At 33.7% G+C, this 17,400-nt stretch overlaps 1 protein-coding gene, 1 long non-coding RNA gene and 1 pseudogene across 3 annotated transcripts; 1 reads left to right on the forward strand and 2 right to left on the reverse strand.

The window, feature by feature from the left end:
* Positions 1-3,148: 3,148 nt before the first annotated feature.
* On the reverse strand, positions 3,149-6,996 carry LOC110933176 (annotated as a pseudogene).
* Positions 6,997-9,148: 2,152 nt separating this feature from the next.
* Positions 9,149-12,630, reverse strand: LOC110936084. Of its 2 annotated transcripts, none has more exons than XR_004891601.1 (4): positions 12,481-12,630; positions 11,552-11,597; positions 10,527-11,082; positions 9,149-9,900 (listed from the first exon to the last, which is right to left on the reverse strand). It is a non-coding gene; the product is annotated as an uncharacterized LOC110936084 (long non-coding RNA). The 2 variants fall into 2 exon arrangements; XR_002589701.2 differs by having other exon boundaries at positions 10,915-11,082; positions 12,481-12,626.
* A 1,177-nt stretch (positions 12,631-13,807) lies between these two features.
* On the forward strand, positions 13,808-16,131 carry LOC110933175 (replication protein A 70 kDa DNA-binding subunit B-like). The gene is made up of 10 exons (XM_035989277.1): positions 13,808-14,078; positions 14,159-14,261; positions 14,363-14,490; positions 14,586-14,670; positions 14,751-14,886; positions 14,965-15,173; positions 15,242-15,362; positions 15,438-15,617; positions 15,727-15,795; positions 15,895-16,131. Exons 1-10 carry the CDS (start codon positions 13,808-13,810, stop codon positions 16,129-16,131), a joined length of 1,539 nt encoding a protein of 512 aa, XP_035845170.1.
* Positions 16,132-17,400: the final 1,269 nt, after the last annotated feature.

Here is a 17,400-nt window from a genome sequence, read left to right on the forward strand (position 1 = left end):
GGCCTCCAAACTATGGGGTGTTGACAAAGGCCCTACTAATGTTATGATACACATTGAAGATGGTCGTGACTTTAATGTTTTTTTAAGCGCGTCTAAAGGGAAGTTATTTTTTTTTCATGGATGGTCCAATGTTGTTGAACACTTGGGTCTAACTCAGGGATGTTTGGTAGTATTTAATCCTTTAGATCATGCTACCTTTAAGTTAACAACTTATCAGAATGGTGTTAGTCGTGGGTCTTTCTGGACATATATGCTACCTCCATCATGCAATTTTTATGTAAGACAAATGTGATTTTATTTTTCCTTAAGTATTTAATTATAATTTATAAATCTATACATACTAACCTTTTTTTTTTCATCCTACAGGTCATCCCTGAATGTATTTTCCCCAAGATTTACGATTTTTCGTCAAATGATGTAACCTCTACTGTGATGATCGACAACCAAACCTTTAACGTTTCCATTGTAACTAATGACGGCAAAGTCGGTTTTTCCGCTGGTATGGATGTAATTATTAGTATGTTTCAGTTGGAGGTTGGTTGTTATTTCTTATTCACCAAAGGTTTTGGACACTTTTTCTATTTGAAAGTCTTTGGAAAAAACGGTGTTGAAATCACATATCCTAACCTAGATTTTCATGAGGTAAATTAAATATATGTACTCACTTCTATGTATTATAGATATCAGGATGTAATTCATTTTTTATATATTAATTTGCAGATTGAGGTTGCACCTATAGATGTTGATAATGAAGTTGAAGAACAAATACATGGTGGTGTTACTCGGTTTGTTCGTACGGCTGGTGAAGATTATTTTGTAAGTTTTGATATCATTTTCAAAACTGATATAACACATAAGTTTTATGTTATTTTATTTTATTTAATCGAGTTTTAATATTTTTTATTAATTTAATTTAAATACAGAGAATTCCTGATCACGTTTCACGCATGGCTAGGCTTCATGAAGGGTTAAAAGATTTGACCATAAATTTTTTGCATCTGGACCCGCCAATGCAGATTACTAATGGTACCAGACGTGAAAGAAGAACCAATGGTCGTGGTTATCGATACGCTTTAACCTCTTGGAAGAAGTTCATGAAAGCCGCTCAAATTAAGGTCCGTGACGAGGTTCACTTTTCTTTTGATGAAAATGAGCAGGTCTTGACTATTGAGAGGGTTGTACCTTACGTTAACCGTAGTAATTAGATATATGACAATTAGGGCATGTTTTTGGCCTTTCAAGTTTCTTTGGTTATAACATTGGTTTTTGGACTTTAATTTCAAGTTTTTATGTATCTTTCAATCTATTTCTTATTTTAACCACTGTAAGAAAATACTTAAAAGTATAATATATAATTTTAGTAAATTATATTCCCACTAAAACATTTTATCATAGATAAAACCACGATATTCAAACTACTTTTATATAACATTGCTGATTATTGTTTACAGCTAAATATGTAAAAAAAAAACAATATATAAACTAACTTTGCATATATGAAAAACTATTATCAACTTAGTATTATATCTTCAGCATATTACACTAATTTGTTACATTATAAACATTTTATAAACCTTCCAGAATAGTTTTCTTTATTATATATAATAATTGCATGAAGTCAGGTACTACATAGTAGGTTGCATATTTATAAATGTTTTCATTATTTCGAAATTTACTAATCATCACATTTCCCTCCGTTCCTTGCAATTTCAAATTAATAACTATTGAAATTGTTAATATGCCCCATGTGTTTTTTATTCAGTGTAATCGTTTACAAATCTATAATAAGCCAAAAAAATATACAAATTTAGTATACGTAGGGATGGCCATTATATGGATATGTTCTTCAATGTGTGATATGTCATAGTTCAATGCTGTGTTTAAAACTGCTAAAGTTGTAGAATGTTCCATAGTTTCAAATTCAATTTAAGGTTATGAAGGAATTTAATATTGACAATCCGTATACTAAGTTGGTTAGTTACATTTCATTTTCTAATTTTTAAGACATATACCCTATTTTTGGACATTTAGATTGATTGACTATATTTTTAGAAAATACCTTCATATTACATATTTCCATTTTCATCGTATATTATAATTGATTGTGTTCGATATTTTAAATTTTTAAACTTTACAATGTTTACTTAATTAACTATGCCTACCTATTATAAATATTCTTTAAACATTTCACATTTTAAGCAGTCTTATCTATTCATCATTTTTTCTATCATTTTTCATAATCTTTGGTAAGAATACCATTGACAGTTCTATACGACATTGATTTATAATTTATTACAATGTGTTAGTATATAGTGTTTTTTTTCTAAGCTTTACTTTGAATTTTATGCAGAAATGGAAGAAGGTGCAATCACATTGTTGAATAATTTGGACCTCAATGTTGATAACTATACCATAAGAATACGCATTGTTCGTTTGTGGACAAGAGCTGATTTCAATAACGCTAGAAAAGTGTATTGTTATGATATGATAGTCATGGCACTACAAGAAATTTGGTTCTTTACCAACAGAAAGTATATGTGGGAAAAAGCATATAATGTGTTGTTAGTTGTCTTTACCTACATATAAAATAAGTGTAATGATGTGTAGGCTCATGACTGTGGATATATGTCATTACCCACACATAAGTTATATGTAGGCATATAGCAAGCTATACCTACACATATATATGTTGCTAAAAACCATTTATATGTGTGGTTAAAAGTACAACAATTTATTTAGAAAACATCTGACGTGGCAACTGACGTGGAATCTGACGTGGCATCCAACATGGCAGTCGACGTGGCAGTTGACGTGGCATCCGACGTGGCGGTTGACGTGGCATCTGACGTGGCGGTTGACGTGGCATGAATATATGTGTAGGTAAAAGTAATCTTATGTGTAGGTAAAAGTAATATTATGTGTAGGTAAATGTTGAAGATGTGTAGGTAAATATTGAAGATGTGTAGGTATTGATCTTAATTTGTGTTGAAAAAAACATTGATGTGTTGGTAAATATATTTGAAATTGTAGACATTAACCACACTATATGTAAATAAAAATATTCAATATGTACAAATAAATACCAAAGCAATATGGAAACATTCGTGAACAAATTAAGATTCTTAATTAAACTAATTAACATCAGTCATACAAACAACCAAATAAAAGTGGCAGTTATAGAAATTTAAATACTAAAACAAACAAAACTAAAAGTGTTTATATGTTACTAACAAGTTATAGAATCTACTAAATCGCTTTCACTCATCAATGTTTTCAACACCCTCTAATGCATCACATTGCGATTGTTCTAGTGTGCTTGATGGACGAGGCATGATATTATTCTCAATCAACGCTTGTTCCATAATTGCACATTTACCTTTCACGGTTCCAAGTTCTTCCACCAGCTCATCGTTAGCATCCACAGCTCTTCGTAAGCAAGAAGCTTTGATTTTTTTAGTAGCACCCATTGCGCTACTAGAACTAACCGGATCACGTCCCCGCCCGTGCAAACGAAGGATTGAAATAAGAAATCCGTTTAACCAAGAATTTAAATTGGAAAAGAAAAGGATGCAACTGAAAATTAAATACTCACCTGCTGGACAAACGAAAGTGAGGTCCGAATGGTAAAAGAAGAGAATGACGTACCTCCTGCCAATATAATCGAGGAGCCTAACCTGCTTTTACATAGTTCCTAAGATTGAACAAAAGTTCCATATTTTTTTTCAAATTTAGACGACTATTGTGACAAATATTAAGTTTTATCAATAAATATGAAGGCAAGGTACAAATAATTTAGTTACCTTGATGAGTTCTTGATCAAAAACAGGTTCTGCTTCCAAATCTGGAGCCTTATTTCCAACTAAGGGTAGTGCCTACATAAAGAAACAGAGTTAAGATAAGAGATGATAAGTAAATATTAATGTCACTAAATAAATGAAATGGTAAAGAATTGATCTCATCTTAATCCTTCTTCCGTCACTCCTCCTCCTATTCTCCACCACCGCCGCCGCCTCCGACACACCAATGGCGTACGACGAGCTATTGGCCTACGATTTCTCTGTCGGTCTTCTCCCAAGACCTAAAGACGGCATATTTTAAGAAAAATTAGAACCACACAACTACACCAAGACCTAAAGACGGTATATTTTAAGAAAAATTAGATATGTTTTTTAAGAAAAATTAGAACCACACAACCAGATTTCAAATATAACAAGTATATGCTGAAATGAAGGAAAAAATAATAGTAGGAGCACCATAACCAGGATGGCAAACTTTCTCCAAAGGAGTTTGGAATTAGAGGTGTAAACGAGCCAAGCCGCTCGTGAGCTAATCCAGTCCGAGCTCTCTTAAAATTAAAGAGCCAGGAAAAAGTCGAAATGAGCCCGGGCTCGACTCAGCTTGTTTACACCCCTATTTGGGATCAATTTTGGCGAAACTTACATCATGTACAACAGTGTATGTGTATTGACTAAACGTAGAGGTCCCCGTAATAGTGCATACCTCTACTCTAAACCAATACTTCAAACTGAATTTATAAAATAAGATACCAAATAACCATAAAGTCAACCTAGTAGGTAAAACTTAAAAGGTTTGTTATGCTTTCATGAACAGTGCTTGACCTTGCAGGACATTTATCATGGTTGGTTGAATTACTAGGCTCACAAAACCTTATCTTGATAGGCCACGGGATAAACTTTGTTGTCGTGACTTTATTACGATAAGTCGTGAAACAATAAATTTAGCTATTATACACCTTATTTCCAAATTGGAGCTATGCATAATGATACAGGCGGAAATTTTAACCCATCGACTCTTGAATAGATAATGGAATCTACCTGGGAAGACGAGGATCAATAAGGCGTCTCTCCCGCAAATCTTCCATTGATAAAAGCTGCAAAGTGCAAACATTGGAGTTAATCGAAATGGCAATTTTAAGTAGTGGTCATTTTAGTTCCGGTACCAATTCTGGATCTGGTGATCAAATCCTACTTCTTCCTTCTGTAAAATATAAACCCATACTTGATCAATATAAAAAAACTTATTAATTGATGTTTCTAGCTTTGGCTGTATACAGATGAATAGTCAACGGTACCTGAAATGATGCAATCATTGTGAAAACCACCACTCCTTTTTGTATTGCATCTATCCTTCGGGTAGCAAAACTATTGTCATCGCGTACGCGATGTACATGATATATTTGGAACTGCAAACATATAAAGATTGAAAGAAAACGGTTTAATATATTGCAACAACCATTCCACTTATAGGTATAGAACAATGTATAACATACATGATAACAGTTTTATAAGCTAACAGAGTTAGTTACTCATTATCCCCAAAAGATGAGGAGTAGGACTTACGCTCAAGATCCCAACAAGAAGAAAGTAAACGTGTAAGCTATGAACAATCTTGAGCGAATCAACAGTTTTTGATGCCGCAGCCAATGCCTGCATCAAGTCAATTTTTTAGAAAATATAAATTTGCACTTGTGTTTTAAATATTATAACGAGTAAAATGCTATTTTCAACCGGCTCATTAACTCCATCCATTTTTCTCCGTTAAGTCAGTGGTATTTCCGTTTTTTTGTTAACTTAAAGGGCAATTCGGTCTTTTTCAGGGGTATTAGGTCTTTTTACATAAAGTGAAAAAGACGGAATTGCCCTTTAAGTTAACAAAAAAGACAAAAACACCCCTGACTTAATGGAGAAAATGGATGGAGTTAACGAGCCGTATGAAAACAACAAGATTTCAAACCTTTTGGATCCAGATGCGAAAAAACAAACCTTTTGGAGGAAAGTTGCAAAACTAGACAAACCTCAGGGACGAAAATGGCATTTTACTCTATTATAAATGATACATTGGCATGAAACTATTTTCTATATTATAAAAGAGTATACGAACATATGAAAGTACTTTCCCAAATCATAAAGAATGAAAACAAGGTGCATATGCATATGCTCCTGTAAACTATTGATGAATGAAAATAGTACCTGTCAAATGAACTCTCCTCCAAACATTTTCCCGAATCGTGGAGCATCAGGCAATGTGATCCCTTTGAATATGTTGACCTTCATAGAAACCATTACAAATATTAGTTATTTTTGTTTGATGAACGTACTGCACAGACACAAGTTGATGCTGCTAAGAAGATAACATACCCTAGCCTGCTAAAATCATTAAAAAAATCTGAACTTTTCAAAATCTAGCTTACATACTTCTATAGGCTCAAGATGCAATATGCTCTCAACAGGTGAGCATGTTTCAACAGTTTGTTCTGCACTCCATATTGATTTTGACTGCAACAAATTGCAATGCTCATGGGGCACCACTAAGCAGGTCAGCAGTCACAACAAAGGAAATATCAGACACTTTGAGCAAGGGTTCCTTCAAAATACCAGTTACTACATTTTTATGACTAGAAGTGGCGAAATGACGGGTCGGGTAGGATCAGTAACGGGTCAAAACAGATTACGGATAGAACGGGTCAACTGCGTTCATTAAAGTTATCCACAACACTGAAACCCTAAATTAAACAACGTACAGATCATTAAGACATTAACGAAATCAATCCGTACCTGACACATATCACCTTAATCGTACCAAGTGCATACATTTCAATAAATTGAAAAAAAAAAAATTTACGCCGTTATGGATTCAATAATAACGGAGAAATTACTGAAATTACGGTTTGAAATAGGATTTGACCTGTGCCATAATTTGGGAACTTTACGATGAAGCAGCTTCGTGGTAACTTGCTTGCAAATGCACCATTTGGGAACTGAACCTACCGGGTTGTCCGAACCTTATAGCCGCCCATGTATCAGCCTTCACACGCATCCCTAGTATTACCTTGTCGTGGCCTGAGAAAATAACCTCGAAACCCTAGCCGCAGATCAGGTCCTATCTCTAACTCACTTTTTTACTCTGGTTCTCTCCTTGCAAATGTAAAGAACGCGGGATAATGAAAGATTGGGATGAGGAGCGGGATTTCAACATTTGGATGCAATGAAATAGATTTTGGTCTCCAAAACTTCATTGTGTAGAGACGAAGAACAATGAGAGAGAGAATTGAGAGTAAGGTTTCTGTGAGCTTTTGAAAATTAGAAACTTGTGTGAAGGGAGAATAATAGCCGTCTGATTATGATTTGAGTGGACGGTGGATGAGATATTTGGGATTAGTATCCATGTGGTGTCTTTTCTGGCTGAGGTTTTTTTTTTTTAAGAGCATCTCGGTAAGGGTTATAGATGACCAAAGCTCGGAAGAAATGGGATTCGAACCTGAACACTCCCGGGCAGAAACCCACAAGGTGGTAAACCTTCCGTTGTACCAAAAGCTTTATCTATTAATGTGCATAATGAGTGTACATTATGCATTAAATGAATTTTAAGGGAAGTGGCAAATGACCTAAGTTGCCCTTTCAATATGTATATTATTTATAGTATAGGTATATATGTGTACATATCATGTTATATATACAAGTTTGAAAAAATAAACTATTATAATAGAATAAGTTACGATTTTGGCCCCTGTGATTATATCACTTTTACCCTTTTAGCTCAAAATTTTTTTTATCATCTGAGCCCCTAACTCGTTCGTTCTGTCTTGTTTGCTGCTGTTGGTACAGCTGGCCAACGCTGCACAACATGTCGTGGTCTGGTAAGCTTTATTATCAACTACTGGAAGCATATAAACTCGCTTGACCGATCTACACTCTGAACGCATATAAACCCACTTGACCGATCTAAACTCGATGTTCGTTCTGTCTTGTTTGCCGCTGTTGGTACAGCTGGCCAACCCTGCACAACATGTCGTATACTAGTAAGCTTTATTATCAACTACAACAAGAAGTTACAGCCATACATGAGGTTATATGCACTGATAATACATTCTGAACGCTTTCAACCCGCTTGACCGATCTGACTTGTTCTCTTTTTACCTTATTTTTCTTGTTAAAATACAAGCCAAAACACAAAAGGGTGGGGGCATGTAATAACCTGTTAAAAAAGGGGCAATTTAAATAAATTAAAAGAATGACAAAACTACCCTTCTATCAACTTAGTATTGTTAGAGTATTAGTCATTTTGGATGGATTTAACTACTTTTTTAAAACCAGTGGTTCATATGAGAAAAACACATTTTTTGGATGGATCTAGCAAATGTGAACAAACGTCAGGGATGATTTTAGCAATTTACTCTATTAATCGAAGTCGTCCGTAACGCGCGCCGAGTCCCTAACGAGCCGTAATTATATAATATTTTTATTTTTTAGTTGAAGTCGTTCGTCACGCGCGTAGGTCTGTAACGCGCGTAGGTCCGTAACGTGCTTCGAATCCGTAACTAGTCGTAAATATATAATATTTTTATTATTTAGTCGAAGTCGTCTGTAACGCGCGTAGGTCCGTAACGAGCGTCGAAACGTACCTAGTCGTAAATATATAATATTTTTATTATTTAGTCGAAGTCGCCCGTAACGAGCGTAGGTCCGTGACGCGCGTCGAATCCGTAACTAGTCAGAGATATATAATATTTTTATTATTTAGTCGAAGTTGTCCGCAACGCGCGTAAGTCCGTAACGAGCGTCGAAACGTAACTAGTCGTAAATATATAATATTTTTATTATTTATTCGATGTCGTTCGTAACGAGCCTAGGTTCGTAAAGCGCGTCGAATCCGTAAGAGACGTAGTTATATAATATTTTCATTTTATCATTCGAGTCGTCCGTAACGATCGTATGTTCGTAACGAGCGTCGAAACGTAACTAGTCGTAAATATATAATATTTTTATTATTTAGTCGAGGTCGTCCGTAGTCGAATCCGTAACTAGTCGTAAATATATAATATTTTTATTTTTTTAGTCGAAGTCGTGTCCGTAACGCGCGTCGAGTCCGTAACGAGCCGTAATTATATAATATTTTCATTTTATCGTTCGAGTCGTCCGTAACGATCGTATGTCCGTAACGAGTGTCGAAACGTATCTAGTCGTAAATATATAATATTTTTATTATTTAGTCGATGTCGTCCGTACCGAGCGTAGATCCGTAACGAGAGTAGGTCCGTAACGTGCGTCGAATCCGTAACGAGCCGTAATTATATAATAAGTCTGGGGCACGCATTTATGTGGAGATAAAAAATGATGGTGTCAAACGATTTGTCTGGGTAAACGGCCAACTAATTTTTATTATAAAATGGGTCAACAAAATTGTGTTAACCACGTTAAGTACCATACACCAGTACAACTACAACATTACACACTACACAACAAAGCAAGAAACATCAAAATCACTCCACTTTTCCCATGTCAATGCCGTCGCTTTGGCTCGATGTTTTATCCTCAAAAACCCCATGTCTTTGTTTCTTCCAGCACCCTTTCAGGCGAGCACTTCTCCCGCTCAAACACCAAATTATTTCTACTCGACCAAATACACCAAATCGTTGTTTGAAAGACCTGAGTAGATCAATTGTTTCCAGACTTTTGAGCCCAGCACATGTACATGATAATTTATCACCCAAGCCAAAAAAAAAAAATAAATGGCTGGAAGTCTGCACCACCTCGCAATTCCATCCCAAACCTTTTGCGTGAACGGGCACGTGCAGAAAACGTCTTCGGTAGACTCCTCTTCATCTCGACACAACTCACACAAAGCGGATGGCACTTGTACGCCTCTCCTTAACAAAGACACCCGCGTTGATAGTCTATTCAAGTTTAACCTCCACACTAGAAAGTTAACCTTGAGTGGAATCCATCGATTCCACGAGTAGACGGTAGCTGCAGCCGTTTGGTTGTTTTGCACCAAGCACGTCCTCAACCCACTGACCGAAAACAACCCATTTGAGTCCAAAGACCAGCTCCATTTATCCCCTTCATCAGTCAGCGAGACGTTGGACAGCAGCCTAGAAAGCTGCATAAAATCATTATGTTCAGCAGCCGACTGGAAATTGAAAATCTTACACTAAAAACTGATAGATTTTCTTTGATTTAGTTCCTTCTTCGAACCAAACTCAGATCTTAATCATCAAACTGAAACTGATTCAGATCTGATTTCGATTCAAAATATTCTCTCAGCCGATTTAAACATACATGAAACAGATCTGATATCGATGTTCTGATAGATTTTAGCCGATTTAAACATACTAAAAAACATAACTACCCGCGGTACTAATCCGGCTGAATGTGGGAGCGACATTGCTCCAACACATTAACGGCTTCGGTAAACCACTGAAAAAGTAAATTGTTGAAAAAGTTATATGTTGAAAAAGTTGTGCTATATAACTTTTTATTAGAAAAATATTACTGGTCATTCATTTCATCCATAAAACCAAATTACTGGTAATATTTAATGACCCAAGTTACAATTTGATGTATTGATTGAGATTAACTGAACCGTTTATAACCGAGCACGACTGGTTATAATTAGTTAAAATTTGAAACATTGGCGCATAATCGAACCCGTACCAAACCATTTTTGCCCCTAGCATGTGCACTGTCAATTTGACATGTTTACTAGACAGAATTTATTTGGAGCACCTTGACATGGACCAAACATCTAAAGTAGAGTGTTGTCACATGTAGAAAAACATTGCCGAAAATTGTTGCTGATTTCACTTGATTTTGTTTGGGCTTGTTTAGGCTCGAGCTCGGGCTTGATTTTTTCAAGCAGGTGGCATTCATAATATTATTATTATTTTTTCCTTCTTAGGTACCTACTATCATTCAAGAGGACGCGACAATAGGAAGTGAACCAAGGAAAACCATGATGAAGTTCCGATCTGCTGAAGCCTTGGAAGTGAACACCGCGACCACCAAATATACAGGACAGGTCAGTGGCCTAAAACCTTTTTAAGTCTCCCTCCGTGGGCGCGTGCGTGTGACTAACAAAGTATATAAATGGGTTGAATGAATTTTGTAGCCTTACCTTGGGCAAATGCTGGTGTGTGAGGATAAAACCAACAAGGGGAAGATTGTGAGTGTTGGAGACATTATTGATGTGGAAAAGGTATTCCCTTCATATGCAGATGTTGCAGTTGAAACTCTCCTTCAACATTTGTGGAGTCTACCAGCTGTTCTTTGTTCAAAGAATAGCCTGCTAAATAAATAATCTCATTAAATAAATATTTTTCTGCAGTCCAGAAGTGTTATTGTTCAAAGATATAATCAATCCGAATATTTTTGCATCTTCACAGTATATCTACGTTGAAGTTTACTTAATTTTAATTAGAGTAAATTGCCAAAATCGTCCCTGAGGTTTGGGCATGTTTGCCATTTTCATTCAAAACAACTTTTTTGTACAATATAGCCCTTCACTTTTGAGATTTTTTGTCATTTTCATCCAAACATCTAATTTGTTGTCCCGCCACATCGCGCGGGTTTCCTACTAGTATAAATAAGATGCAAGAATAGATTAAACATCCATTTATTCTGGTTGAATGAAAACAAGTTTCAAAAACTCATTTTGAATAACTAGTTTAAAGAAAGGAAAACTAACAAGTGAAGTTAAAACAATAAAACATCAAATCAATTTGGATTAGTGAAGTTAAGACCACTAGAATTACCTGCTTTTTATGGATCTTTCAAGTTTGTCGTTTTCCCTTCAAGCGCCTACATTTACAAAATTAAGACAATTAGAATTACATGCTACACATTTATACATTAATAGTTATTATTTATAAATTTATGATAATATATATATATATAAACAATAAATTTATAAAAATCATGTTAATAAAACAATAAGCAAGCCAAGCCTAGGCCAAGATTGAGCTGAAAAACTAATCACTAGGCCAGGCTCAGGTCCTTTTAAGTTTGAGCTCGAGCTTTAAAATAGACCTGGCAAACGGGTCGGCGTCGGGTCACGGGTCAAAACGGGTTCGGGTTGAAACGGGTTCGAGTAAAAACGGGTTCGGGTTGAAACGGGTTTCAGGTCGGGTCGGGTTGGTTAAGAAAATGTTTTTTTAAGTGATTGTATATCAAGGGGCAATTTTGTCGGATTAAAACAGGTCCGGGTTGGTAACCTTCGAATATGTACCTTCGATTATGTACCTACTTTGTCCAAAATACAACATTTTAAATTCATACTTACTTCAGTGTATTGTACATCTATTAAGGTACAGAATACTTGCTTCTTAATTCATATTCCTTTTAGCACCACACATGGTTAAATACTGAGATTCAACTTCTCTTGAACCAAATGTTTACTTAATTAAGAACTCACATATTAGAAATTCACTATATAGAATACTAAAAATCCAATACATGTGTGATAAAAAAAAAAAAAACTACTTTGACCTTGCCTTGTAAAATTTATACTCTAATCAAATGTTTCATTCCAAATTCAAGCACAAACACACGGAATACATGAATCAAGCATAACAAATAAAACAATATTACATCGAGTCTCAAAATTCAAATTTCATTCACGAATATCAACACAACTCCACCAATTTCGATCAATTTTACAAACGAAAAATCAGTCAAAACTAACCTGAGTTCGTTTAATTTTAACCAGAGCCTCCTTCTGAATGCGAAACGCCCTCCGAAACTTGTTTTCTAAAAGTTCGACTGAAGAAGAGGAAAAGAGCCGATTGCAAATAGTCTTCACCCATTCTATTTTTTTTTATTTCCCATCTATATTAATTAAAATCTGATATCCACATTACTCCTTTAAATTTAAATGTTAACTCAAAACAGCCCATGACTTTTCTTTTAAAGTCCAAATCAGCCCAAAACACACCCCATGGGACAAATTGCTAGGTATTAACTTCTAGGGTATTAACCATAGTTAGTCATTGTGGTTTGCACAAACTAACATAGTTAGGTACTAATGGTTTAACAAAAAATTAACGTTAATACCTCTAAATATTACAAAATGAAAAGTTAATGCCGTAGAAGGTGATTTAAAACTATTAGTACCTAAGTATGTTACTTTGTGCAAACCATAGGGACTAACTATGTAATTAACTCTTGATATAAACTAATTAATAAATAAAATACGAGCCGAGTCGGAGCTTGAAAAACTTCCAACGAACCGAGCTTGACCTTTAGATGGAGCTCGGAGCCCTCATAATTTATTTTTTATGTGTCCAATATCTACACATATTGTACATTTCTTAATATGTGTAGGTATTTTTTTGTCACGTCATCTTAAAAAAGATTTAATTATTTATTTTATATGTATTCAATATATACACATATTGTACATTTTTAAATAAGTGTAGATATTTGTTTTGTCACAACATCTAAAAAATATATATTACTTACTTTATAGGGATGTAATATCTACACATATTGTACATTTTTAATCATGTGTAGTTATTTAATTTGCCATGTCATTTTCAAAAAAACAAAAAGTGTACATGAACTTAGTTTATCTACATATTTTTTTTTAAATTCTTATGTGTTGGTAAGCATAATCATTTACCTACATATATATTAGTTTTTTTTTACATATGTGTAGATAATTTAGCTACACATGACGAAAATTTGCAACATGTGTAGGCAATTTTGGGGGGGAAATTTTCCCACCAACACCAAATGTGGCTAAAATGTGTTACCAACACATATTAAGTGTTAATCATTATGAAAATATATCATCAACGATTACCTACACATATAAAAACATGTGTAGGTAAATACCCACACATTTACATGTGTAGGTAAATTATGTGTGGGTAAACACCCCAATTTCTTGTAGTGTGGACAGTGAGGTAAGTGTTCATATACGTATGTTATAATTTAGGTTTATATACTGTTAATTGTCAAAGTACGTATTATTTGTCTAACATAATGTTGTTGTTTGTCAGGGAACAAAAATGCAAGCTTTTGTCTTAGCTAAAAACGCTTCTGGATATCAACATCTTTTGGAAGAAAAGCGTTGTTTGACGATTAGAAATCCTTCATTGGGTGAGAATCGTCAGAAGGTCAAGTACGCTAAAGGTGGTTTGAAGATTAACCTTAATAACAACACCTTTGTTGAGGAATGCCATGAGGCTATTGGTTCTGAATGGGGTTTTGATTTTACTCCGTTTGATTCAGTTGTGGAGGATCCAACAGTTGACAGCAAGTTTTTTAAAAGTCCAATTGGTATGATATACAATTAAAACTATATAACTAAACATAACACATTTTTTACTTTGTTGACAGTATTTAATTTTTATCCACAGATGTAATTGGTTTTGTGGTCAAAAGTTTTCCCTTCGAGATAGACACGGAAACTAATAATGGACAAAACCAGAAGAAAGTCACCTTTATGCTTGAAGACTTGAAGTATTTATTTATTTTTTCTTCACTTTTATTCTTTAATATATTTTTTTATATTATGTATTCTGAACAGCTACTTTGTTTGTATTGATTTCAATAATGTTCAGCAATAAGCAGATCTTTGTGACACTTTGGGACGGTTATGCGGATCAAATAATGGAGTATGAGAGCAGCAACCGAGGTGAAAAAAATGTCGTCGTAATCATTCAGTTTGGGAAATACAGATTCTGGGGAGGTATCGTATTACTTCAAATATATTGTGTTTTTTTCTTTATGGTTACATTTTGCATAATTGTTTACACTTATTAAAATAAATGTATACATCTGTAGGTCATTTGTCTGTTTCAAATTTGTATACTGTCACCCGAGTTTTAATTAACAGTGATATTGATGAGGTTGCTGACTTTAAACAAAGGTTCACTATCCTAATAATTTTTTTTAAATTTCCTATGCGTTTCTGTGAGTCTAAATTATTAAATTTTATTTTTTTACTAGATTTATCGAGAAACTTTCTCCCGAAATGTCTTCCAGTTATTCTGGCCTAAGTTCTTCTGTTGCGAAGTCTGCCACTGAAGAGTTCCTTTCTGACCTCACCTTTTTTCCCATTCGGTCGTTAACCTCAATAGATACGGTAACACGGATAACAGATACTTTTTATATGTTTTACACTATCAATTTTTTTAATACATTATATATATCTTAAACACAGACGATGTTTGTTGTCATTGTTGGCACTATCAAGAGTTTTGCATCGAACAATGAGTGGTTTTACAACGCGTGCACAAACTGCAACAAAAAGGTTTCAACCGTTACAGTTGTTAAAGAAAAGCAGGATGGTACTGATGGTTCTGAAGAGGTTACTGTCTTAGAATGCAAGACTGATATTTGTAATACAAGGACCGTTACATCAATTCCACGGTAAGTATTAACAATTTTTTGTTTTTTTTTTGTCAAAATAAGTTAATCTCATTTATATTTTTTTGCAGAATTAGGCTTTATATACGTGTCCAAGATTGCACTGGTATTGTGAGTCTAACATTGTTTGAGCGTGAGGTGACAAAGCTTTTGAAGGTTAATGCTAATCAGCTTTTAGACAACAACATTGAAGTATGTAGTAAATAATTCATTTTATCATATTTTTTTTTATTTTAAAAATATTAATTATATTTTATTTTTCAACAGTTAGCAAACGAAGGAAGCTTTCCAAAGGAGCTAAATTCATTACTCAATATGAAGTTTGCCTTCAAGATTGCTGTTTCTTCTTTTAACATCAGCAAGAAGTCTGATGGATACTCAGTCTCCAAGATGACTGATAACCCGGTTGTTTTGTCCGAGCTGGATAAACATTTCGACACTATTCAGGTATATTTATTCCAATTCACCCTTATACTATTATTACAATCTTCCAACAATGTTTAACTACTAATTAATATCATATATTGTTTTAACTTAAAAAAATTTACAAAATCAGCCTATTGATGAGGAAGCCGTCAATGTCGAACCATCCGATTCAAATCGTAATGATGATTTGCCTGTTAAGGTTTAGTATCGTTTACCTTATCTATTATTCAACTTTAACTCATTATATGTTAATTGTATGTTTATAACTCATACCTATTTGTTTATTTTATTTAACTAGGATTCTATATCCCAAACTGGAGACGATGTAACCCCTTGCTCAAATGTGTTTAAAGTTGGCTTTACAACATCGTTGGATCAGAAGGATGGTGACATTGATACGAGCAGCGAGCGTGACTTGAAGCGCAATTTGGAAACCGTGTATGACGTGGATGATGTATCTTCGCAGTCTTCTTCGAAGTCGCGTAAAGATGGTGGTGTGGATGCAGTTCTTCTAATTCCAAAGAAAGAAAAGTAGTCACCTATATTTCGAACATTTGATTAAATCGGCTGTTTTTTTCTTAAGTATTTGGATATTTATGTTTATTTTGACAATGGTTATAACTGTGTGGTTGATTTTTATGAACATGGTTGTTTTATTGTTTAGTTGTTTGTTATGTATATCAATTGTTATTTTGCTAAATTATTTTTCTAATCCCGTTTTTTGTTTCTTATACATATGACATCATTATTCTTTTTTGGTGTATAACATTTTAATAATATGTCGTTTGAGTATTGATATTATTATTTAAAATATAAGAGCTAATATGATTTTGTGTAACATAACTTAATTTAAGAACCTATGATTTAATACTTACGTATGTATAAATTGGTATTTAGAAAAAATTACATAGTAATAAGATAACAACTTTTAACGTTATTTAAATATTTAAAAAAATAATCCCTTCTTTAAATAATGAATCTTACTTAAAATATAGTAGCCAATATGAGAATTCGTTAATTTGGCAAACTTAGATATTTTTTTATTAGATTAAATTTTTATATTATTTGTATTTTATTTAAATATAACGTAAAATTTTATTATTGGTTGATATTTGAATTAAATTTTATTATACATGTAATTTAATGTATTTAAGGAATTTATTTGATACATTATAAATTTTTTAATATACACTTACCATAAATTATTTTTATTACTTTACTTATTTGTGATATCTTCCTTTTTCATATATTTAAAAACATATAATTATTATTCAATTCTATTATGTAATGTAAAAGGTTGTTGTGGTAATTATAGATTAAATCAATTTTATTTTTGTCAGAAATCAAACTATAGGGGATGTATATGTAAATTTCAATATGGCGGTTCTAAATAATGACTTTCTCCTTACCATACTCTACCATCAAATCATCCTTCTTATCACTCTTATCGTCCCTAGGAGAACTCAATATTGGCACCGGATCTTATCATCGGATTATCTCCGGAATCATCATTCATTTACTTTTCCGGCAACCGAAACTAGGGTTACGCATCTTCACTTAAAGGTAACAACATTTATGTTCCTGTGATTGTCATAAACTTTACTTTTAATCTTTTATATCTTTGATTTTATACCACTTCATTGTTGTACTTATAAGGTTAACCATTAATATTGTTGTTTTTTGTAAGATTAAGTCTTTAATTGTATAATATATACTGTTGTAGTTTAGTTTTGTTATGCTATGTTCAAAAGTTGTTTATATATCGGATTATCGCCGGAATCATCAGATATAATGGTTTCCGGCA

The sequence above is a fragment of the Helianthus annuus genome, chromosome 4, assembly GCF_002127325.2.
Source record: "Helianthus annuus cultivar XRQ/B chromosome 4, HanXRQr2.0-SUNRISE, whole genome shotgun sequence".
NCBI lineage: Eukaryota > Viridiplantae > Streptophyta > Magnoliopsida > Asterales > Asteraceae > Helianthus > Helianthus annuus.